This window comes from Gadus chalcogrammus, chromosome 9, assembly GCF_026213295.1.
Source record: "Gadus chalcogrammus isolate NIFS_2021 chromosome 9, NIFS_Gcha_1.0, whole genome shotgun sequence".
Classification (NCBI taxonomy): domain Eukaryota; kingdom Metazoa; phylum Chordata; class Actinopteri; order Gadiformes; family Gadidae; genus Gadus; species Gadus chalcogrammus.
Window position 1 is genome coordinate 19,262,574 of NC_079420.1, and position 24,375 is coordinate 19,286,948.

Below are 24,375 nucleotides of genomic sequence, written 5' to 3' on the forward strand. Positions count from 1 at the left end.
CCACAATTATTAATGAAGAGACAGAGAACTTAATTAATACATTCCTAACTCTACCACGTCTACGTGAAGGTGGACCTTTACAGTACATTCCAATATTGGTGAGCAACTATCATGGCACCTGGAAATAGTTATAGCATCGGCTGGCAGCCTACATTTTTAAAGCATAATTTGAAACGAGCAAAACGCTTCAGATTTTGCTTATGTTCACCCGTTTAGGAACACGCCAAGGAGCGGAAAAATGTGACATGCGAGATTTCAAAAAATAACGCGAGATGTATGTCGTCACCTAGAAACAGTGCAAGTGTTTGTTTTTTATCTGGATACCACCGATGCTACCATTTCGTATAGCATCGTGCTAGATGGATTTACCGCATCCCATCAGGAAACGTTTAGAAGATTTCTCCCGAAGCGTGTTTAGTGATCCAAGCAGGACTGAGCTAACCCCCGAAGACCATGGCACATTATTGGAGCCCAGTGAGTGAAATTTGAGTTGTTATGCGCTAACACACATTCACTGCCCTCCATGTAACAGTTAGTGTGCCCGGAAAGTAACATAAGCGTACTGACCTATTATTCAACTGAAGAGCAGTTTCATTGGAATTTCACATTTGTTTGGGTTTTGATTATTCCAAGGCAAACAAGTCGTATCGAGTCTACCACTCCAGATGTCTCTGTTCTTCAACATGTGTTTCTTCCCCTTGTGGTGGATCTGTGAAGTTGTGATGCTTCAGCTTAAGGTAAACAAACACGATTATTTCCGATCCACAATAAAATGTGTATGCTTCCTAACATCAAAAACAAAGTTGGTAATGTATAAATATGTATTCTGCCCCTGTTACGTAAAGCTGTAAGCTGCCTTTGTTTTGAAGTGATTGCATTTTCTTTCCAGTATTCTGCCCTTCCAGACTACTACAAGTTCATACTCGTCACTGTCATTGTTGTGATGACTGTGATAGAGGCTATACGACTCTATCTAGGCTATGCCGGGAATCTACAAGAAAAGGTAAAACAAACTAATCTCATACGTTGGCCCTGAAGTGATCTAGGAATGTGATTTGGTTGTCCTAATATTTTAGAATATAGAGACAACGGTTTGCGTTACTTGGCTTATTTCTTATTTAATATCCCTGATACCTTCTTTAGGTTCCAGAGCTGGCCGGTTTCTGGCTGCTGAGTATCTTGCTGCAGTTTCCATTGATCCTCTTCCTGCTTTTCAATGAGTCCATTATTATTCAGCCCCTGGAAAGAGGGGTTCACATAGTCCTTAGCCTCTTTCTCCTCACACAGGTAAGATTGCATGGCTCTTAAGATTGTATGATAGCAATAGTAATCCGTTCCTTGTAGAATTTCAGAAATATTTTACACATCATGTAATTTAATCTTTAATGTTATTTGATTTAGAATGTTGGTTTATTTGTTCATGTCTTTGAAATGGAATAATAACTGATTCAGCAGAAGACCCGAAACATGAATCACAATTACATTTAAATTAATCTTTCATAGTGGGGGTGTAGGAGTGTGTATTAGCTAGCTAGGGTGTTGGACTCCCAGCCTAAAGGTACTGGGTTTGATCCCCCAATTAGATGTGTGTAAGCTCAACATAAGTAAATATACTAGTTGTTTTCTTCCTCAGTACTTCTCACCAATGCATTACATTGGGGATCCTCTTTCTGTTGTCCCCCCACAGGCTGTGTCTGGCTTTTCAGCGCTGCGCGAGATGGTCAGACACACAGAGAGCCAGTTCCACCTGCGTCAGTTTGACTAAATGCTACATTTTTTAAACCATTATCGAATGGAAAAAGCACAATACATGGCAGTAATTATTATTAATTGTATTCCACAAAATCTGATGTCAAAGAACAGTGTTATTTGCTTTTAAAAATATATTTTTATATTGAAGTCCATTTGTGGTGTGCATTTGTTTGTGGGCCGCTGGGTTGGGGTGGAGACACAGTGGCGGTTATAACAACAGCAATAGCCTGCTCATGCAGGTAATGCTCACTATTTAATCATCATATATATCTGCATAAAACGTCCTGTGTTGGGTTACAAATAATACTTTGAATATTGTTGGGCAGATCATTGAGATTGGGCATGCCTTCATTAAAACATCATCAAAATCATTATTATTATATTACAGGTTAGGTATCTACCTGTATATGAATATCGTACCAATACGACATCACAGGCATTACATAAGTAGCAACTTCATTTTCCAGTGTTCCACCTTTAAGTTATTTGTTTAAATTCTATGAACAGCACTTTCTATCCACGTGTAAACAGTGACATTACAAGAATTAAAAAACCAAAAGTTCAATATGTGGGGGACATGTTGGGTCTATTGTCTTCCCCACGCCACCCGTGCACTTTGGGGAGTGGCAGGAAGGAACAGAACCTCTCGATGTCTGGAGCAGTCAAGCTGCCCTGTCTGTCTGCCCCACTGTGAAAGAATATTTTTCCCTGAGTGCAGCAGCCGGGCTTCTGTTGCCTGTAGAGAGTCGGCGTCACGCCAGGGAGACGATGGCTGATGAAGCCTGGATTTCCATACGCTGAGGGTGGAAAAGCTTCTGTCGCACCGAGCCGTTGGCCAATTGGGTCTGTCACACATAAAAAAAGGTACTAATCACCAAAGTTATTGCTTCTTCAGCAACACTGGGTTACACCCAGATCCTATTATTTCTGATCTTCCCTGATGACTCAGTGGCTAGTGAGGCTCTCCCGGTCTCTGTTCACTAAGCCCACCGGCCCGTACCCCATTGGCCGCCGTTAGGGTGGCTGAAAGGTTCAGAAAATATAATTAAAAAAACAAGTTGTAGACAGACAGCATTTGTAAAGCCATGCAAATATATAAAGATAGATACATAAATCAAATATATCTAAATTTGCTACATTCAGTTCTATATTAATGATGAGACGCCTATTTCATGAAGTTTGGCCATCTTCTGTACAGTTTTAATAAGTAATGGAAATGTCACCTTTTGAGGGAAAGACTCTGTGATTGTATGGGGGAGAATAGGTGATATTTGTCGAAGGGGAGATGAAGGATGAGTGATCCTCAGCTGGCAGGTTCTGCACCGACACCCTGTTGTGCTGGGAGACCCACGGCTCGTTGCCTCTGACGGACAGTATTTCTGGAACCACCTTGAACTGGATGCCAGAGTGAGGCCTGCCACAGACACACAATCCCCTTCAGGCAGGGCTTCTGTTGCTCTTCTGTACCATGATCAATTCTGAGCTTTCATTAGTACTAACAATTTGTTCATTTAAATATTGTTTATTAATCATAAAGACCTGTAGGTAGTCGGTGCACGAGGAGCCTGCTGCCTGCCTGAAAGGAGGAAAAGCATCTGTCTGAATTGTACATCCATTTGTCCATGTTCTATTTACTATAAATTGCTTCTCAAAGTCACTCTCCAAAGTGACAGAGTGTATTCAGAAGATGCAGGTAATTATGGAGCAGGGAGGGGCTGGGTATTTTGCAGGAGGTTTTACCTCCTGGTAGGTTGTGGCCACGTCTTAAGGAAGGCATGCTGACACTCACTTCGTAGGCCTTTCAGGTACAGCGACGACAGCAGGGACCGCTGCTGTGGCTGCCGCTCATCCTCGGTGAGGGCTGACCGCGAGGGCAGCATGGCACTCAGGTAGAGCAGCTTAGTTGTACACACGTGTCTTTCTCTTTGGCCCTCTGTGTCCAATAAGAACAATGCAAATAATAAGAACAGAAACATCTATTGCGTTATTTTTTACGCATAATATACCAGAACTGAACTAGAATCTTGTTATAAATCTAAAAAGTCAAATCATTTTTATATTTTGAATCTGTAAATTACTATGCTGAATTAGAAGATTAGGGATTTAAGTGGTACAGTGTGTGGATGTGTTTAAACCCGATAAAAGCCCCACTTTAATCAGATGGAATACAAGCAAACATGTTTACTGTCTACTTTATCCACCTTTCCCTTGCCATTCTTCCATCCTCTCCAGCATTCTATTGCCAACTTCTGATTTTTATAACAGTCTCTTACTCTGCGTTATATATATTTAATACTATTTCGATTATTGAATTATTATTATATTATAAAATACACACATTATTACTGATTTCATGTGACAAACCCCCAAACATGAGGCAGTGTTAACCTGCCCTTCATGCCTAGATGAGCCCTCACACTGACCATGGAGCTGGCTACCTGTATGAGGCTCTGTATGACAGGTCCTGGTCCTGGGATGCATGTATGAATGTGTCCTCCGAGCCTCCACACTTTCGTGCTACAAAAAAACAAACTAGATCACTAAGTCGCACATCACAGCAGAGATGGACAGAACAATCATTGAAGTCAATGGTTTCACATTCTCATGTCGTTATTCTCTTTCAAGTATTCCCTATTTTTTGTCCGGTGAAGCACTGAGATAAGCGTACCTTGACTGGCTCTCTGCCCTGCCACAGGGTCACGTGACCGATCTCCCGTGCGTTACTGGATGGCTGTGGAGGGGACACAGACGTGCCAACGGACTTCACAACAGAACCCTTGAAGAGTCACAGGAAGGAGAGCTTGTGATGTGTGCCTGCGGTTGTTGCTATGGTTCTGTGTCTGTGTATCCTCAGCTAACTCTGATCCCACCTTCTCTTTCCTTTTTTGTGACACCAAAGTCTTCTCCGGGCTCCTTTCCTTCACCATGGCATCAGGAAGTGGAGTTGGCATCTTGAAGTAAACACAATAAAAGACCAATCACTGATCACACTCCTAACAGCGGACCACGGCTGAAGAGGAAGAATGCATGTTTAGCTGTTGCCATGTCTGTCTCCTTTAGTTTCTCTCTCAATGTTTCTGACAGCACGCTGCGGTACCTGGGCCTGTGTGTTCTTCATGACGGTATCCTGTCGCAGTTTGTTCCTCTCTCGGCGGGTCAGCCGGTGTTTCTTAGCCTGTGTAGAGCAGCGGTGTTTGCATGGCAATTACCAAGATGTTTAGCAAACGGAATGACTTCAAGTCAGCCACTGATCACACAATGAGGTTGGATGCATATATCTATTTATACTTATTTGTGTACCATAGTGCCTTGCTTCAGTAAATGTAGCGGCAGTCCATCCGATTCTGAGCTATCTGAGCCACTGGTGCTGTGGAATCGGATTAACTATTATTTGCATCGAATGTTACATGAAATATAGAAGTATATATGACAATGTCTCCTTCTCGGCACATTGCATTCTATGGAGAAATTCATTGTCACCTGGATTCCAGGTCGTAGACAGAGATGATGGCGTTGGAATCTTGGCCTGACCGCTTGCTGGCCCTCTGCCTGAGCAACGATGTCATCTCAGCCAGACACAACGCAGTCTGAAAAACAACAACCACACACACACACACACACACACACACACACACACACACACACACACACACACACACACACACACACACACACACACACACACACACACACACACACACACACACACACACACACACTATTAAAACTATTAATGTGTAAGGGCCAGAGACCAATAAAATAAAGTAAACCAATAAAATATAAACATAAAGTTTATACAAGCATGCCTATACTATACTAAATACCTGACAGAGAGAAACTTTAATTTTACTGATGGTTCATACATAGCCGACTGAGCCCGCTCAACGCTGTTCTCATCAAGTCACCTTGGTGGTATCCGGGTCACAGTAGTCCAGCAGGGTGTCACAAAGGCAGTAGCCAAAAGACTTCAGGTCCTGTGTGGTGAAGTGGGTCCCGCTCCGGCCCCCTAGGGTCCAGACACTTTTTCTTACATTTGCTTTGCAATCGCTCAAAACCCCCTTAACCTACACAGAGCTTACCGAAGAACCCCGACATGCAGAGATAACTCACCCAGAGTTGAGCCTCCGAAAGTAGACTCCATGGTGTAACTGTTTCTGACGCCCAGCCGCCACATGACGACCCGCCCCGTCCCTTCTTTGCTCTTCTGCACCCGGAACTTGCAGCTCCTGAATGAGAACTGAGAGGCACTCAATACATAAATACTGACTGTAGAATAATGACTAAATCATGATTGCATATACAGTATATGTGTATGATTTGTTTTTGCATTATGATGGAGTGAGAAAGACCGAACCCGGGTAGCTGCGATTAGGACCGTGCCTTGATCGGTACGCGCTCCACCCAGTGAGCCACCGGGGCACGCCACGAGTGTATATTGACTCCTGATCATGAGGAACTTGAAACCACGGAGCGTCGCACACATGAAGTCTACATATACTAAAGTACTTTTGTGAGCCTTTCAGTGAAAGCCGTGATGGAAAACGCAGAACCTTACCATGTCTTTGGCGTTTTTGCTCATCATTAGTGGGAAGACTCTCTCGTTCAGCTGCAGAGAGGGGTCGTCCCGGTCGTTACAGCCGTACATGAACACGTTGTTTTTACGACTGTGGCCATGGAAGTCACAGTAAAGAACCACGTCCGTCTGCGCGGTCAACCTGTGGACACCATAAGAAGTCTCACCCGACCCACTCGCAAACACTCCCAACGACCGGCGTGTGAGTGAGGCCGCCTGTGGCTCACGGGTGTCCTCGCCTCACCTTTTCACCATGTTGCGCGTGTGCCACACCGTGGGGAATGCGTTCTTCAGCATTGTCCTGTAGTTCCTGTTGAGGTCCCTGCCGGCCAGAGAGCAGCGGTAATTCCCGACCACCACGCCGTCGGGGTTAAGCATGGGCACCACCTGCAGTGGCCGGGAGGAGACGGCAACACACTCGGGTCAAAGAGGGCGAAAAAGGGACACGTCTTCCAACGGGAAACAGGGGCGTTTCTACGCCTTCTTCCATCACCTTGAAAACAAACGTGTCCCTGAGCAGACGGGCGTCGTCCGAGTCGCCCAACAGGAAGTCCAGCAAGCCCTCCATCATCCAGGAGCCATTGGTCTCCCCGGGGTGGACCCGGGCCGTCACCACCACGGCTCTTTTGGCCCTCGTGCCCTCGGGGCCTCGGCACCGCTCCGGGGAAGTGATGGTCAGCACGTGCACGGGGTTCCCGCCCAGACTGTGGCACAGCACGCGGAGCTTGCAGTAGGCAGCGGTTCCAGGGTCGGAGGTGAGGCGGCTCAGGTATCGCTGCAGGCGGGAGTAGGTGTAGGGGTAGCAGTGGGCCAGGTAGCACGTGTCGGCGTCGTACGGGAACTGGCAGGTCCAGGTGAGCGAGTGCAGGGCGGGGCCTTCGCTGCTGGGGTTCTCCAAGCTTGTCTGACGGGAGAAAGGATGTGTGAAATGTTGTTTTTGTTAGGCTGACAGCAAGGGGATGTAGCTCAGTGGTAGAGCGCATGCTTTGCATGTATGAGGCTCTGGGTTCAATCCCCGGCATTTCCAAGATGTGGATTTAAGACAAACAGGACTTGTCTAGAACACTTTCTTTTGCATTTAAAAAAACTTCTTAAGACCAATTGATTCCATGAACTTCTCATAGTTTAGCTTTGGCTCTTATGTTGAACCTTTTTAAATTATGTTATTATTTTGAACTAAAATATATATATCATTTCGTTTCTGCTTATTCATTTGTTTCCACTTTATGCTTTTACTGGCCTTTCAAGGGCTGAGTGTTAGCGGTGTAGCCCTTTGAAACTGTAAATGTGATTCAGGGCTATACAAATAGAATGTGGTTAAGGAGATGGGGCATCTTGAGCTAAAAAATTAGCAGGCTTACATCAATCCATTTGAGAACAGAACGCTCATCTCAAAATTCCTTGAATTGCACTGAAAGTTTAATAATCTAATGAGCTTAGTTGATGCAGCTGAACAAATGTAACCAATCACCACTATCTACAAATTAGTAATGGATAGCACACTGTGCTTAGCTTCTGGTATAACAAAAGATTAATCACACAATTGAAATCTCTACTTCAGAGGGCTAGAGATTCCCCATTACACTACAGTGTACACTAACAAACCAGCCAAACAGCTGCTCTAAAACGATGAAATAATAATAAGAAAATAATAGCGTCAGTAATAATGGGAGCAAGATGTGAAGCATACTTAACAAAAACAGACTTTAAGCATTGGCTAAAACACATGATGCCTCTGTGTCCAAATGAGCATGAGGTGACTTGTGAGCCCAAAGGACCTGCCCACCTGAGGGTAGTGGCGGTAGTACTTGATGTTGGATCCAATGCGATGCCAGCCCCTCCCCTGCTCCTCGGCAGCTATCTGGGAGTACAGCAGAGGTCTCATCCCCTGGGAGTACAGGCTGTGGCCCTTCATCAGGTTCACTATGGTGAAGCGGTAGCTGACCCCGGCCTTCATGCCCCTGACCCTGAAGTAAAACCACTGGGTGTGCTTGCTGGTGTACATGTCTGGGCGCAGAGTGAGCTCATAATTATAGGCACCCCTGTGTGTGGGAGTAGCACAATAGGGAGAGAGAGGGGAGAGGGGTAGGGGGAGAACGAGAGAGAAAGAGATTCAATTACCCTAAAGATTTGTTCAATAATTAATGGAGTAAAAAGCTATTTAACTGAAACCACACACTAAGAGTTAATGGAAACAAAGACATACACTTGAATGGCCTTCTGCAGGTTTCCACTCTCAAAGCGCGACTCAAACTCGAGGGGCGGATCCTTCAGACACATGGTGCAGGCCCTTCCACTCTTGATTGGGCCACGGCTTCCCCCAACACGAGAGCATGTGAAATACGGCTTCTTAGTGGCTGAGGAAACAATGTGATGGGGGATAAGGAGGGCAATTACAGACTTCATTAAAAAGTCAGAACTCTGAGCACTGCTATCTACGTTATCCAAAGTGGATTTTGGTCCCGGTGTTGTTGTTGTTGTTACATCTTGAGTCAATAGAAAAGCAGGCTCGCAATTTCTGAGTCAAGTTCCTTTTACTTGTAAAGTACAGGATTGTGATTGTGATGTGAGCGTGTTTTGGTCGGGCACTTGCCAAGGTCAATGCAGTACACCAAGATCCCCCCCTCCTCCCCCACTAGGACCGGGGCTCGCTCCAGGCCCGTGGGGTGGTAGAAGGGCTCGGGCTGGGGGGGGTCCCAGTCTGAAACAACACATCCAACAGCAGCACTCTACGAATGATTGGAATTGGATGGATGGTCTTTGTATGGATATAATATGTACAGTTATGAATTGGTTAACGAAAATATTAGACTACTGATGGAACTACAGTTGGTTTACCGGTGGAAAATGGACGGTATAAAAGGCTTTATTAAATCTATTAATTTGTATGATTTCTTTGACTGTTCTACCTGAAGATAATGAGCTATGTCCAACTTATAATTACTTTGTTAACACCGGAAGGAAATTCAGGCAAAAATAGAACCAATATTGTCATCATATCATAAATAATGCTCTGTTGATGCAAATATATTGTCATATCTTAGCAGCGGCCATTGATCAGTAACAGCAACACTAACCGATGTGCTGGATGATGCCATCAATGACCTCACTCTCCATTGGCCAGCGGACCCCCTGAAATGGGTACCCGGAGGAAGGGAAGGAGAACAGGTCCTGAGGCTCTCGGAGTTTGAATTTTGGTCGGCCGTCATCAAAGTCAACCAGCAGCTGTCTGGTTCGAAAAGCCTGGCTTATTTGAGCGGACCCTTTATAGAAGTGCAATCTTAATCAGCTTCATCAAAACATAACCCAGCAAAACAAGATTTGTAACATAAATCATATAATAAAACATCATTTTGATATGTATCAAAGAAAACTTCTGACATTGTTTCATCCATAGTGAATCCGGTTTAAGATCTTCTGAGATGGACTGCTTTTTTTCAGGGTTTTCCACAGGGTAATCTCTCCATTGCCTGCTGGCCAACAAACTGCTCTGAGAGCTGTCATCTCTGCCTGAATGAAATACACATAAATGCAATGCTTTTAAATCGCTGACAATACTATATTTCACGTCTTTTGATCCCAATTTTAACTATAGAATATATTATTAACCCTTACCCAACCCTATTTTGTATTTCATTGCTTCACGGCTGAGATGTAGAGGTGGATAAACAGCTATGTGTGCCTGTGGATGGTGGAGGTTTCTAAACTCACTGGCAAAGTTTTGAAGACGATGGAAAACAAATCTTTCGTAATCGTCTCCGTTCGTGTTCTAAAAATGGGAATGTAATTAATCACTTGATTGATGTAATATTTAAGTCAAGACTAGATAGAATCAAGGACAATGATACATCGTCGTTAAAGTTACTCACCACAATGTATTTCTCCTTCATCATTTCCATGGCGAAGCCTACATTCAACAAGCTTTCGAGTCAAACCATGGTTTCTGGATGTTTTTTTACAATTATGTTTATACGAAATACACATTTAACTAAATCTCAAGATAGGAATCCGCCTTGAAAAATAGCCCCGGACACAAGGCCCTTCTACACGGCAGCGGACCAAAGCTAGCAAAACAATCTTTTACTAACTATGTTGCTTAGCAACCACATTGAACAGCGATGTTACCGTGGATGTCGGAAAGAATCCGGCTCAATATATAAATTGTATAAATGTCCATGTCTGGTTAGTCTTAACAACCAATTCTAATTAATTCTTATTGCTTTTTTTTAACATAAAACAATCAAAGTAATAGGCCTAAATGGCTTAACTCAAATGACATTTTAAAGAAGTTTAAAAAATAAATAATATAATTAGGTTCAAATAAACTGAAACGTGAATTAAAAAATGTGTTTAATAACTTTTTACAACAATGTACAAGTTGGGGGACACCCTCCATCCAAAACATGACTGCCCATTGACTTTGGTTAGAAATAATCTATGTTGAGTAATGAAAACAAATAACTCAATGAAATGGAAAATCCATTCAACAGATTTAGGTGGCCATGTCAATTGTGTGCATATATCACATACTGAGGATAAAGATAGGTAATTTGGCACATAATTCACTCTTGTTCATCATGCTAAGAGTAGAAAATATCAAAATATAACTGGCTGTCATGGGCAAAAAAAAAAAGAGATAAGAATACTTAAAAATATATTTATGTTGAGTTCTGTTACATTAAAAAAAGGACAATTTAGATTGCAAACTGCAGTCTGCAACTCGTATATCATATCAGGTTTTTTGATGCAGAGAAAGAAGAGTAGATGAGTCCCCATCATTAGTCCTATATCTTCAACACGGACATCTTCATCGACCACAACAGTATTCTACATCTTTTATTCAAACTATTAAAAGTATGGACAAAATGTCCCCAACATCTGTGGAGGTCAGGCATGAGAGCGGAGCATTAGCTTGCAGTGTATCCCGGGGACAAAGCTTCACATGCTATTCGTCTTCTTCCTCTTTTTCAGACGTTCCCGCCAGTCTACAGGGAGAGCCTCAAAGTTGGCATTCTTATTGGATTTCCCTCTGAGGAAAGGAGATTCAAATGAACAGTTAGAATATTAACATTAACGAAAAAGCAATAGACCAGATGTCTCCAGAGAGGCTGATTCCCTTCAACAAAATGGCCAAGGAAAACACGACATGGTTTGCATGCATCAAAAGGCAGATTCGGTTTGCCTTCTTTGGAAATATTAACATTGTTAAAGGGTATAATGAGCGACATGAATGTTTTTTCAACTTTATGGAGAATGCAGGTTAATATCGCTCTGAAACCACATACGGTCATAGTACAAATACTATTTTGGCAGATAATCTTTAATCTCGTTCACGGCACTTGATGTTAAAGCTAGAATATGCTCGTCTGCAAGACTCCTGTGAGCGAGTAGCCTCTTACGTCAGCAGCATCTGAGACTTCCACTCCTCGATGGTCCTCTTGTTGAGCTGGTCCCGGTCCTCGTCGCTGGAGCTGCTCTTGTCCTCCTCGTCCAGCTCCTTCTGGATACTCTGCCACTTCTTCACCAGCGACGGCATCTTAGTCTTGGTCTTTTTCGACTGAAAAAACAAACAAAAAAAACGCTGAAGAAACACAATTGAACAATACGACTTGACTGGTGTGTACAATACCGGGCGATGAGTTCCCTTTAAAAACACAGCAAAAAAATAAAAGTTAGAACAGTGTCGTAACCAACCTTGTCCTTTTTCAGCTTCTTGCTCTTGTCCGTCGGCAGGGCCTTGGCGGTGGAGGGCTCGGGGGGGGGCTGGGTTAGGGGGAGTGGGGGCTGGACGGGCGGCGCGGGCGGAGGTGGGGCCACGACTTCAGCGGGGATCGAGGGAGCACCGACCGTGGCCACTCCCCAGTAGGCGTTGGCCGTCATGACAGAAGCTGGAGATGCAGTGGCATGCATTCAATTCAAAACATTTCTGACAGCTGCTCAGAGACTATGCCGTTTAAAACGGCACGCCTGGACAATTTTGCAGTGCTTGAAGGAATATATATTTTTTTTTTATACCTGCGCTGACGGTGTTCTGGGTATAGAGAATAGCGCCGCTGCCAATAGTGATGGCCTTGTTCAGATGACCGGCCTTTCGTTTCTGGCCTTTCCCAGAGGAAGCCGAAGAATCCAGGGCCTGCGAAAAGACAAAAAAAACGATACATTATTTAAGCCTCCTTCACTTAACATGAGGCTCCAATGACGGCTTTTGAATCATCTCTCTTCATCATGCAAACTAATTTCTCGATATTTCTTAAATCCCCCAAAGTAAAATTAAATAAAATCATCTACATTTAAATCCCCACAGACAGTGGGGGGCGCGTTCCCCTGCGATGCGTACCCTTGCCGGGACGCAGGGTAGCGGTGGCCTCCCGCTGCCGTCCTCCTCCGTCCCGGGAGCCGGCGGCTCGCCGTCGTCCTCGTCGTCCATCTCCATCTCCACCTCCATGATGTCGCCGTCGCTGTCCGGGGGAGGGGGAGGCGGTGGGGGGGAGCCCGGCGGCGGCGGGGGAGGCGGGGGGTAGTCGGCGGGCGGGGGTGGGGTTTCGGGAGGAGGGGGCTGGGGCTGGGCTGGGGGCCAACACGGCGGGGGTGCGGGCGGGGCGGCGGGGGCACAGGCAATAGGTTCTGCACGGAGGGGATTACAGGGGACAAATGATCATTCACACACTGTCAACTTTAAAGACATCACCGACAACAGGCTCCCCCGTGGTTGAGCTTCTATGGGTCTTTGAGAGGCGCTAACCTGTCTGGGTGGCGTTTGTTTCTCCCTGGCTGGATGTCTGGTCATCGCTGGGCTCATCCTGCAGCTCCTCCTTAGTTGGGAAATCCCACCGGGAGACGTTGGTCCGGTCATTCACATAAAAATACCGCCTGTGCTCTCTAGATGTGGGACAAGAGAGATAGAGAGAGAATACAAGTTTCAATGGTTCGCTCTGTAACTGGCTATGCAGCCTGATGACCCAAGGCAATTCGGGCAGAAAAGCATTCAAGTAGAGACAAAACAGCCACAAGAGGGCCGTGTTGTGTTAAAGGGGTGGTGATATTGACCATTCTTGAGAGCCGAATTAGAAAGCAGGCTGTGGACGTGGACAGTGGAACCCACCTTCTGCTCAAATCAGATAAATCATAAACAAAATCATCTTTGGTCCTGAAAAGGCTGTTCAAAATAGTAACGACCACAAGTTCACACCGTTGTTGTTGTCCAAAATGTATTCATTTTAGACAACCACTCCCTTCCAAAACACATACACCCAAACACACAGGAAGAGTGCAAAGAGAATTGGATATATTGTTGTCCAAAAATAAAAATAAATAAAGCTGAAAATAAAAGCACATGTTAATCGTATTTCGTTTTTTACACATCAGATTATCTACGTTGTGTTTCAAGAGAATAATGAATGACAGGAAAACATGTAATAAGAGTTGGTCTGACCTGCTGGATCCCGGTCAATGCTCCGTCTTCACCTTTAATTGATGCGTCCCTCCCAGGCGGCTGTGTCATCATTGCATTCAGTAGGGGATGGGGGGTTTGCGGTCCTGTAAAGTTCAAAGTCCTCCCACGCAACCAACCCCCCTACCGTAACCGGACATCTGGCACATCTTATTCATGTCCTCACAGTAAAGGGCTGGGTAGTCTGTGCTATTGGGAGAGTAGGTCCTCTCTCTGTGATGTTATGTATACAGGAAGACAGGCTGGCCAACAGCGGATGCTCCCTTATTATTATTATATACAATAATAACATAAGGCAGGTTCCCGGGATTGCAACCCAGTGGGTTTCTGTCGTGGATTCTGATCCACTCGCAACGGTTCTGCTTCCTTTCCAAGTCATGATAAACAAAGTCTACAACCCCGGCATTGTGGGTGGTGGTAGTGGTGGCGTGATTTTGGTAGTCACACGTAAAGATTGCCGGGGGATGGGGGTTTAGAGATGTTAAAGGTAAGGAGCGCGTACCTGTCCCAGTGGCAGGACCAGCCTTTAGGGGTGGCGTTAAGTTCGTAAAGTTTTATGTGTTGGGCGGCTTCCTGCAGCCTGCGGCGGAGATAGAGTCCGTTCAGAGCCCCCTCCCTCCAGTCAGCGATCCGCGTCTGAAAAGGGGCAAAAGAGGCAAGAGACGTGTGGCCCAAGGAGGAGAGAAAGGAAGAGAAAGGGGAGTGACAAGGAGAGAGGAGACAAAAGGCAGATGAGTAATGAAAACAAAATGGATACCCTTCAGCGGATTATAATGAACATTTTAAATATTAAACACTGGTGGCATATGGCTCTGAGGAAAGTGCCATGAAAGAGAGATGAGACAATGTAGTATTTATACATTGATAACTTTAGCAATTCAGCCCTTACCTCCGTTTGTAGCAGAAGCAGCTGAAAGTTCGAAATGGCCTTTTTGTTTATCCCCAAAAACTCCATCTTGCTGGTTAAGGTGTTTGCTAGTTCTCCAATCTGAAACTACAAAACATGTTGCAGCATGAGGCAGAGGTTTGGGCAATTGTGCATTAATCAGTATTCATACTGTAGATATTTGCAGAACTTTGAGTTCTCCTTACCCTGAGCTCTGGTGTTTCAACTTCGACATCTTTTGCGGGAATTTTCACAACTGATTTGTCCTCTGCTTCGTCTGCCTCCATTTCCTCTGCTTCTTCAGGCTTCTCTGGGGATTTTAATTGAGCTTTAAGAGACAAAAGAAACGACACATAGTAAGAATAATTAACAGTAGGAACGCACTTAATATCAAAGTATAAAAAAGTGATTTTCTCTGCCCAACAGTTAAAGAATAAGTTACGATAATTCAAAGCACTTTGCCATGCACGGTTTGTAGACCTACAAAACTTCTGGCTACATCTCTTTGCTCTCACCTGTCTCTACATTCTCCTGTATATCGGAGCTTATGCTGTTAGAGTCTGGGCTGGCTGCACTGATGAAGGCCGTCTTCCATCTGGACTTCTTCAGAGCAGCCCCTTGCGAGCCTGGGGCTTCCTGGCTGGTCTCCGAATACGGGCTGGAGCCCCCTGCGCTACCGTCGCCTTCCTCCAAAGCCCGCAGCTCCGCCTGAGAAAGGATAGAGGCTCGAGGTAAGTCGAAAGATACCAAGACGGTGGCCAGTCCAAAGTCAAAATGTAGCGGCTCGTAAACGTTTTCTCCCGCCTTTTCACCTTTTTCCTCTCGAGCGCGAGCTCCAGCTCCACGGTGTCCTCCTCCGTCTCCTCCTCTGCGTCGGAGCTTTCCTGTGACTGGTTCTTGGAGCGTGGTTCTTTCGGGGCCACGGGAAGGCTTTCAGAGTCCCGCAGAGGGGTGGACGGGGAGCCCGCCGGGCCGCATGTCTCCCCGTCGGAGTCCACCCCGTTCTCCCCCTCCTCAAGGTGGCCCAGCAATCGCTTCCTCCACTTCTCCTCCGCCACCTTCACCTCAGGGGGGATGAGGGCCGCGAGGAGGGAGGCGGCTACACCGTGGCGCTCCTCTTCTTCGCTTGCGACGGCTACGACGCTCTCCATCACCTCCTGCAGCAAGACAAAAGGATCGTATCACTCAATAAATTCTCATTCTTGGCGCCGGTGAACGATAATATGGTGGAATTTTTATGTAACCCAAGGGAAAACTTACCTTCACTTTTGCCTCCTTCTTGATAGCTGGGGTGTGGGCAAGAGCAGGTTTTTGTTCAGGATAATACGCTGCTTCCACGGTATCGTTGCCATTGACAGTGGCACTGCAATAAGAGGCGGGACAAAGGACAAGTTCTCAATGGACTATCCCCTCAACATTTCTTTAACTGACCGGTATGTTTAGCCATTTTCTGTTTTGTGTAAAATGGCTTGATATCTTTCAATTATACTGGCGGTTGTTCAGTGTAATTTAATCACTGATCTGGGGTATCGTACTCACTGGGGATGTACTGAGGAATTTGTGCAAGTGTGTCCATTATGATGATTGTAGTGATTGGGACTTGCCTGTTACTGCACTGCAGCAGGCCTTGCACCTGGTTAGCCAGGTAACTAGGTAGTTCCCAGGACACCTCGTTGGTTACAGTACTCCAATAGTAGTAACAGCCAGAGTTGTCGTCCCATACCTCCTGCCAATCTCCCATCTCCACCCCCACTGCAAATAAGGAAAAGGGAGGATTTTTTTACACAAAAAATTATTCACAGAAGATTCCGTTGTACACGTCATTTTCCTCAAGCATGTTAAGCAGGCTTAACATGTTTGCTTGTATATGACACTTGTATAATAATCACAGTACAGGTTACCTCCAGCTAAAGAGTCCTGGGTGTTGTATTGGAAGTCTGCCTCAGTACTTGGCTGCTCCTGCCCCTTTGTGTGCACTCCCTGCTGAACGTTATTTTCAGGTCTGGGAGGGGTGGGAGATGGAACTACAGGATGAGGTGGGGCGTCCTCTGAATTTGGCTGAGTTGTGATTGCATCAATTTCCTAAACAGAAAGAAAGGAAAACAGTGTTATTCCGTCACCTTAATTGTTGTGCCTTGGGGTTTTTTCTGACATAGCTGACCCAATGAAACATTGTGGTTATTAATCACTGCCAGAAATATCTACAGGATTCCCTGCAATTTTTATGTAAAAGTTAAATTCCTAGAATCCAATAATGTGTCTATTAATACATACATACCGCCATAAAGTTGGCCAATGTGCTGTCAATATCTGCTGACTGGTTATGCTGTACTTTTGTTGTCTGTTGAGAGTCACTTTCTTCTTCGTCGCTGTCCTCATAGGCCCCAAGTAGGGACAACCCTTCTGATGGAAAACCACAAGTAATGCAATAATTGTCTTGAGCCATTTGTGTTGATCTACGCGAGTATGGAACAAAATCATACTGGCAGACACGCCGATCACTCACCTGTGGCCTTGATTACGGGCCCCTTCATATTCATGTTTACGTTTCCGTCTCCTATTAATTTGTGCCCATCACTTTCCGACTCGTCTGCAAGAAAGAGTGGCTTTGTTAGGGAATAAGGATGACATTACGGATGTCTATAATGCACTGATTATATGCATTCACATTATTTCCAACTTCTATCGTCTTTACTTGCTTAAATGCTTATTTTAAACAGCCTTTAGCTTCCGCCAGTAGCATAGTTAGCTTAGCTACTAGCATTAACACGCTAACGAAAACATTACGAAGTAATTACAAGCAAGCTGCTAGCAAATCATATACTATGTGAATCAGTTCGATTGTTAAGCCTAGTCTTGTACTTTTAACACATACCGATTGTACTCTCAAACGATTACGAACACGTGCTCCTAATGTGTCTAGAATTAACTGCTGTAATGATAGCGCTACCTAGTACTGTAACGAAAAGGGCCCTTTCCACACCTTTTATACATTCGCATTTCCAAGTAGAAAAAATAATGCAATCAAGTTTGAAATACACCTTCAGATCCGGAGCTTCCTTCTTCCCTCAAATGAGATGTCCCAACGCGAGTACCAGGCGGCGAGAGCTGCAGTATTGTTCTGCGACCGACCGTTCCTCCAGCGATGCGAGATTTCTTTCCCATCCCTTTTTCCCCTGGTGGTTTGGGGAGGAAGCGAACCCGGTCGCGGGGAGGAGATCCACTGCGGCTGCGCGGTTGCGTCACACCAGCACCAGGGTCACGTGACAGAAATACATAAACTTCCGGTTCATGTGTTTTGTATGCTGTTTGGCTTTGGGGATGCCGCTGAGATGTTCTGAACCCAAGTAATTTGTCACGGCATACCGCATGACGCTAGCAATAGGGCATCGGTTTGTGTTGTGAGGTCTGATCGCCTGCAGACACGCCGTTGTGAATATGACTAACTCTTCCATGTTCGTTAAAGGTGGGGATAAACAAAAAGAAACGTCTTAAGTACCTCCCACCGGCCGATATATAAGACAAGGACGCCCCAGCTAGCAACTGCCAAAAGCCATCAAACCTCTTGTCCATGGGACTACTAGTGACATAGGGTCGATTAAGAAACTATGGGAACCGCGATGGGGCCGGTTCTGATGTGGTTGCAGGATGTGGCAGCTTTCACCCTCCTCAAAGCTCGTCGGACTCTGCTTCAGGCTCTTTTACTGTTGTGTGTAATAGTTCTGCTTCTCTGGGTGTCCATTTTTCTGTATGGAAGCTTCTATTACTCTTACATGCCCACTGTCAGCTTCTCCACTCCGGTCCACTATCAATACAAGACTGACTGTGATCCTTCCGAACCGCTTCTCTGTTCATTCCCGATTGCCAACGTATCCCTTCTGAAGAACGGGAGAGACCAGGTAATGGCTAATGGCCAACCATATAGAGTCTCTTTGGAATTGGAGATGCCCGAGTCTCCAGTAAACGAACAGCTGGGGATGTTCATGGTCAAGATGTCCTGCTACGCAAAGGGAGGAGAGACTGTTTCGTCAGTAGCACGCTCCACAATGCTGCACTATCGCTCTACCGTCCTCCAGATCCTCAGCACACTTTTTTTCTCCCCTATTTTGATGACTGGAATAACTGAGCAAAAGCAACTCGTAGATGTTGAGCTCTTCTCAGACTACAGGACAAATGCATATCTCCCCTGCGTTGGAGCTGTCATTGAGATCCACTCCAAACGAGTACAGATTTACTCTGCTCAACTACGTATCCATGCTTACTTTACCGGAGTACGTTATGTCCTATACAACTTCCCCTTAACTTCTGCATTCCTCGGCGTAGCCACCAACTTTGCTTTCCTGAGTGTCGTTGTGCTCTGCAGCTACCTGCAGTTTATCTGGGGTGGCCTTTGGCCTCCAGAGCAAGTAAGAGTTCGGGTGATGACGGGGAACAATGCTCGTTTTCAGCGAAGAGGAGAATCTGCTCGGATGCGCATGAGGAAGGTTTCCACCGGGAAGGAGTTCGAAGAACCCACCGTGATCGGATCTTTGAATGAATCGTCTGATGTACCAGGAACTGACACGCTACTAGGGACTTCCAGAATGGACCCCTCAGACATGCTGGAGGAGTTGCCTGGGATTGACGAGGAAGACCAAGGCATTCAAGATCCTCCTAATTCTACCGACCCTGAGGTCCTGTTGGAGATGTCACCCGATCCGAGTGAAACAGTTCTGCGACAGAGACCTGGAGCTTCAGTGTCCTTTTAGGCATGGTCTTTGGTGCATGCAGTTACCCATATGCTAACGATTCCCCAAACTCCCCATCCTCGTTACACAGATGGACGGTGATGGTGAAAGTATTTGTTTTTTTGTTTGTTCATAAGCTATTTTTTTTCTTGTCTATTTAACATTTATCCCCCACCACCAAAACAAGGTTTGTCTATACATTCATTTAAGGCCTCGTTTGGATGTGTCATCGATTTAATTTCATGAGATGTGCTCTACGGGTTCACCATTGATTCAATACTCATGGTTCTTATATTATTTTCATGTCTTCACTTTTGACTTCATCAGATGACACTCATGCTTAGATTCTGGGGATTAAGATTGCATGCTCGGTAGTTAATTGTCACACCCTCCTTTCTTGGCACCAACGCAGACTATTGGAATGACTGGATGTATTATTTGTACTCCCACTATAAAGCATGTACCAACTTGCAACTAACTTCTCTGTCAGCACACACTTAATTGTGGTGCCTCTTCACACACAGTAAACAGATTAATGTGAATATAATTAGAAATGTCATATTATGTCTATCATTGAGTCTTTCATTAGGATTTGAGGCCTTTCCTATAATAGGTATTTGAGGGAATACAGCTATGAGGTATATCATGTGTACTTTTCCCATACCATACAATACCTGTGGTACACTGACTAGGGTATCCGGTATTACTGGTATATTTCTTGAAATGTCAAACCTAAACATGGTGGATGCTTGATAAATGTTTTACCAACTTGCTTTCTTTACTTTGCTGTTACAGGGTTAACTTGGCTATGGAAGTTTGGTTTCTTACGCACATATTTTGTTGTCCTTTGTTTGGATGCAGATGGAGAATGTAGGGCAAGGTATTGTTAAGTACAGTAATACAATGTTAAATAACAAAGTAAAATAAGTTTGGGATGTCAGTTTCTGAAGAATGCATAAAGAGCTTTTGTTCATAGATAATAGGTTTTGTTCATTGAAGGATGTGGGGGAAATGGAAAGGCCAAAGACGTTGTTAGGTAGTATATTAACACTGCTATTGTTGCTGCAAAATGCGATTGTCAATGTGTGCGCATCTCATAAAAATATAAATGTTGTTTATTCTCTGTTCCATAATAAAAGCATATACTAACATAAATCCTTTTACCTTTTCTTTTTTTGACAAAGTGCTAGTTTTCCAATAGCATCAATATGTGGCTAGAATTTCTAGAATTGTTTTTCTCCTATTTACTGCATTACTTTAAAAGCATTACAACAATTCTGTCGATGCATGTATTTTTGATTTATTTTGGGAAGACCATATCTTCAGGTTAAATGGATGACTTCACATTTTTATTTTCCCATGGCCATGGGAAATATTCATAATCAGCATTTGTCCACAAACAATAATCAACACCTTTTTTGTACAACCTACTTCTTCTACTTGTAACAAATACACTCTTATATTTATAGGTGTAATAATTCAATTGAGCCTTATATCCTTTTACAGAACCTATTAGCAGTTTTATTTAAAGCCATGACTGCAATCTATCAAATCAATTATGCATTGGTCTGAATGAGGAGCAGCATGGAGGAACTCAGCCATCACTTGAATGTAATAAATATATCCCTGTACTTAGCCTTTGTGCTGACATTTGATCACACCAAGAAAAATTTAAATCGAACAAAAATAACTCACGAGTTGAAGTCAATATAATAGATATTTGTTAGATGTGTATACAGGTTTGTATGATATACATTTCATTATATTAGTATACTTAATATATTTTATAGTATCTCGGCTGGTCGTGCCTATTGTCTATCCACAATATCAATCATTTCTGTTTCAAATTGACAAATGTAATTTAAGCTATCGTCAGAAAGTGGTGAACATTTAAAAAATGGATCTATAAACAATTAACTAGACACTGCACACTATTAATAGCATAGAAGCATCAACATATTTCCTTCAAAAAGCACAGAGACACCAAAGCCAGACATGCATGTGGCCTGCTACAGCCAGGCCATGTTATGAGTAGTTAGATGGTTAAGTTTTCTGCTCAAGGACATCAAAACAGCATATACTGTTCTAAGGCTCTACCCACTGAGCTACTGCACTCCCTAATTCCAGGTTTCATTACAAAATAATACCATTATCTTTTCCCATATTCTAAGAGCGCTTGTATTGCTCATGCAGAATAAACTGGCCATTCTCCAAACAGTAATCCACTTTAGCACTTGAGGGGTTGCCTTGAACATGCAGTTCTGAGCGTTGCCAGAGCTGGTGGTCAGGAGTTTCTTCTGCCTTATCAGTGTTCTCTATCCCTCATGTTTGTCCTTCCTCAAGCTCTGCTGTCCTTTCACCCGGTAGTTTAGGGATGTACTCGTCTTCCTCGTCTTCCTCTTCATCTGAATTGTCCGCCCAGCGTCCAACCCTCCTGGCTCCATCGGCGATCACAGGGGCGTTGACGCAGGGGTTGTGGTCATAGATCACAAGCTTCAAGCCCTGTAGATGAGACAGACGTGGAAAGTAGCGGATCTTATTCCTGTCCACGTCGACAACAGCTAAAAACTGCATTTCCAGTAGAACTGATGGGAACTCGCTCAGCTGGTTCCCAGCGAGCCATATGCTGCGTAGCTCTCCAAGTCCCCCCAGTTCCGGAGGTAAACTTCGGATCTGGTTATAACCCAGGTGCAACGTTTTGAGATTTGAGAGTTCACAAACCACCTGGGGGAATTGGGTGAAGCAGTTAGTCTCCAGCCACAGAGTATTAAGCTCCTTAAGGTCTTCCAGTTCTCTTGGGAGTCTATAGAGCCTGTTGTTGCCCAGGTAGAGTATATTCAGGTGGGTTAGCCTGCAAACAACTTCAGGTAGCTCATCAAAACAGTTGAAATCCAGGGCCAGCAGTTGGAGTTTCCTCAGGCTTTGAACTTCAGGGGGCAAGCTGTTCAGGTTGTTGTCACTCAGGTACAACTTTACCAGCTCCCCAAAGACACACACAGGACTAGGGAGCCGCCGTAGCTGTCGGCTGCTCAGGTCCACAGCCCGATCAAATGGCATTTCTTTTAGGTCTCCCACCAAGAAGCGCTGGCAACGCTCTGATGGAATGAAAGCCATGACACTTCGCAATGCATTTCCCATTCTGCTCAATTACATGCTAATGACACATCAGTCACCTCTACATGAGTGTCAACCGAAGTAAATGTTTGAGGCTATTAAAAGAAGTCCGGGAACGGTCTTCCAACACCTCTCTGAAGATATGTTCTTTGGTGGCATGTATAAAAGGAGGAGAACATTGAAATTAGTAAGACCACAACATTGTAATAATAATCAAATCAATCAAATAAACTAAAGAACTGTATCTTTCCCAAATCGGTTACATCAACTCCCACACTGATATGATTTTACTATTGTACTCTAATTACTTTAAAATCTATTTGATGTACTGTAAATTATTAGCTTTAGTTAAAAGGCAATATAGAATAAAAGTTTATCCTCAAAGACACATACCTTTAATGCCTTTCCAACTGCCCATGATTCTCTGCTTCTTCCAAGTAGACCATGTGTTTGTCTAACTCAATGAGCAGAATACGTATTGTATCCCCTTGTTATGTATCCTCTTGGTAGTTATTCTCTTGTGCATTCACCTCACTCCCTATTGCTCCGAGCTTTTCGCTGACTTTCAAGCGATAGCAACCACTGGCAGATTTCTCCTCCCATCTGTGCCTGATGACTCTTTTCCCCCTCCTTACCCATGGCTGAGGTGTGGGAGAGAGAGAGCGACAGGAAGAATGCCGGTTCCAGAGTGCCACTGATAAGCATGAGAGTTGCTCTGCGATTTAAAGAGGAGCGGAGGTCAAGTCCATGCTCTGCATCCATGACACTGATCTAATAATAATAATAATAATACATTTAATTTAGAGGCGCCTTTCAAGACACCCAAGGTCACCTTACAGAGCATATGGTCATCATAAATCGTTTAAAAAAACAAGACATTGTAGAAAAATCTGAGTCTGATCTGGGACCCATAAGTAGACCACCAAAAAAACATGTGTGCATGACCCGTTGCAGGGGGGTCAGGAGAAGTGTAGGCTATAAGGGCATGTTTTCAGTGTCTCTTGTAGAAGTGATGAGGTGTAATAGTGGATGTATAGCACAAGGGAAGGCCTGTGTGTTTTCTCAGCACCATATTGTGATGCTGTTTGAGAAATGCACATGGAGCCTATAGTTGGATTCAAACAGGAAATTAAAGTAAACACAATATGAAGCTTTATTAATCATGTGAGGCAAATACAGGTTAATTCAACTGGAAATAATCTTATTCGCCTCTGCTATCTCATAATCATTGGGGCTATTTTCTAACAAGAGAACACTGGGCAGGATTTTATTTTCCTTATCTTTAAGGGGACCAGCTACCCCATCTCATCTCACTTCTGTTAACACACTTCTTTTTTTTTTTAGAACTTGTCCTTCTGCTTATCTACTTTCACATTTGGGCCTCTGGCAGGGAATAAGAAAGCTATGAACACAGAAAACATTATGCTTCAACGTTTTATATAGCATTGTCTTTGTAAAGGGTAGACCTATTCATCTATTCATAACGGTACAAACTTATGGATAATGTTAGTCTTACTTTCACATGTTCCTTTAGTAGTAATAGTAATGGTAGTAGGCTAATATATTCTAATTTAATTGGAATATGTTTTGCATGCATGAATTTTACATTAAATCACACTGAAATTGTACAACGATTTACATTATTAAATAAATTCTATGATATTATTGCAATTGTGAGTGAGAGAGAATAACACGATTCGACTGTTCGAATATGGAAGGGATAAACATCGGGGAATTTTGCGTTTTGTTAACAAATAAAACGCTAAACATGATATCACAAAGCAAATGAGCTTTGTGACGGTTTATTTAAAAAAAATTGACATAGAGCCAGAGAGACGTACACAAATGTTACAGACTGCGCTAACTCGGTGTA

General features: G+C 44.1%; 5 protein-coding genes and 1 non-coding gene across 8 annotated transcripts; 3 read left to right on the forward strand and 3 right to left on the reverse strand.

Annotated features, from left to right (window-relative positions):
• The first annotated feature begins 247 nt into the window (after window positions 1–247).
• Window positions 248–2,051, forward strand: tmem17 (transmembrane protein 17). The gene is made up of 5 exons (XM_056598643.1): window positions 248–474; window positions 634–737; window positions 890–1,003; window positions 1,144–1,287; window positions 1,688–2,051. Exons 1-5 carry the CDS (start codon window positions 360–362, stop codon window positions 1,763–1,765), a joined length of 555 nt encoding a protein of 184 aa, XP_056454618.1. The 5' UTR covers window positions 248–359; the 3' UTR covers window positions 1,766–2,051.
• On the reverse strand, window positions 1,820–10,574 carry agbl2 (AGBL carboxypeptidase 2). Its single transcript, XM_056598592.1, has 22 exons — window positions 10,195–10,574; window positions 10,037–10,094; window positions 9,707–9,835; window positions 9,403–9,588; window positions 8,919–9,026; window positions 8,532–8,682; window positions 8,112–8,367; window positions 6,819–7,229; window positions 6,570–6,712; window positions 6,308–6,467; window positions 5,863–5,989; window positions 5,658–5,758; window positions 5,233–5,339; window positions 5,053–5,119; window positions 4,850–4,927; window positions 4,623–4,703; window positions 4,421–4,483; window positions 4,191–4,269; window positions 3,542–3,685; window positions 3,292–3,328; window positions 2,976–3,166; window positions 1,820–2,775 (listed from the first exon to the last, which is right to left on the reverse strand). The coding sequence occupies exons 1-22, from the start codon at window positions 10,222–10,224 to the stop codon at window positions 2,705–2,707; spliced, it is 2,778 nt and encodes a 925-aa protein (XP_056454567.1). The 5' UTR covers window positions 10,225–10,574; the 3' UTR covers window positions 1,820–2,704.
• Window positions 7,281–7,352, forward strand: trnaa-ugc (transfer RNA alanine (anticodon UGC)). The gene has a single exon. It is a non-coding gene; the product is annotated as a tRNA-Ala (tRNA).
• Window positions 10,575–10,649: 75 nt separating the features above from the next.
• On the reverse strand, window positions 10,650–17,873 carry fnbp4 (formin binding protein 4). 3 transcript variants are annotated; one of them, XM_056598600.1, is made up of 17 exons: window positions 17,645–17,729; window positions 17,168–17,251; window positions 16,940–17,064; window positions 16,563–16,743; window positions 16,266–16,413; window positions 15,922–16,024; window positions 15,474–15,818; window positions 15,177–15,369; window positions 14,868–14,989; window positions 14,665–14,769; window positions 14,278–14,411; window positions 13,068–13,204; window positions 12,663–12,949; window positions 12,341–12,458; window positions 12,020–12,213; window positions 11,725–11,882; window positions 10,650–11,354 (listed from the first exon to the last, which is right to left on the reverse strand). In XM_056598600.1, exons 2-17 carry the CDS (start codon window positions 17,199–17,201, stop codon window positions 11,264–11,266), a joined length of 2,475 nt encoding a protein of 824 aa, XP_056454575.1. In that variant the 5' UTR covers window positions 17,202–17,251; window positions 17,645–17,729; the 3' UTR covers window positions 10,650–11,263. The 3 variants fall into 3 exon arrangements, with proteins under 3 accessions (XP_056454575.1, XP_056454573.1, XP_056454572.1); XM_056598598.1 differs by having other exon boundaries at window positions 10,651–11,354; window positions 16,940–17,061; window positions 17,703–17,873; XM_056598597.1 differs by having other exon boundaries at window positions 10,651–11,354; window positions 17,703–17,873.
• Window positions 17,874–18,166: 293 nt separating this feature from the next.
• LOC130388982 (seipin-like) lies at window positions 18,167–19,499 on the forward strand. The gene has a single exon (XM_056598627.1). It carries the CDS (start codon window positions 18,270–18,272, stop codon window positions 19,407–19,409), a length of 1,140 nt encoding a protein of 379 aa, XP_056454602.1. The 5' UTR covers window positions 18,167–18,269; the 3' UTR covers window positions 19,410–19,499.
• Window positions 19,500–19,935: 436 nt separating this feature from the next.
• Window positions 19,936–23,101, reverse strand: lrrc10 (leucine rich repeat containing 10). The gene is made up of 2 exons (XM_056598638.1): window positions 22,896–23,101; window positions 19,936–22,649 (listed from the first exon to the last, which is right to left on the reverse strand). Exon 2 carries the CDS (start codon window positions 22,524–22,526, stop codon window positions 21,711–21,713), a length of 816 nt encoding a protein of 271 aa, XP_056454613.1. The 5' UTR covers window positions 22,527–22,649; window positions 22,896–23,101; the 3' UTR covers window positions 19,936–21,710.
• Window positions 23,102–24,375: the final 1,274 nt, after the last annotated feature.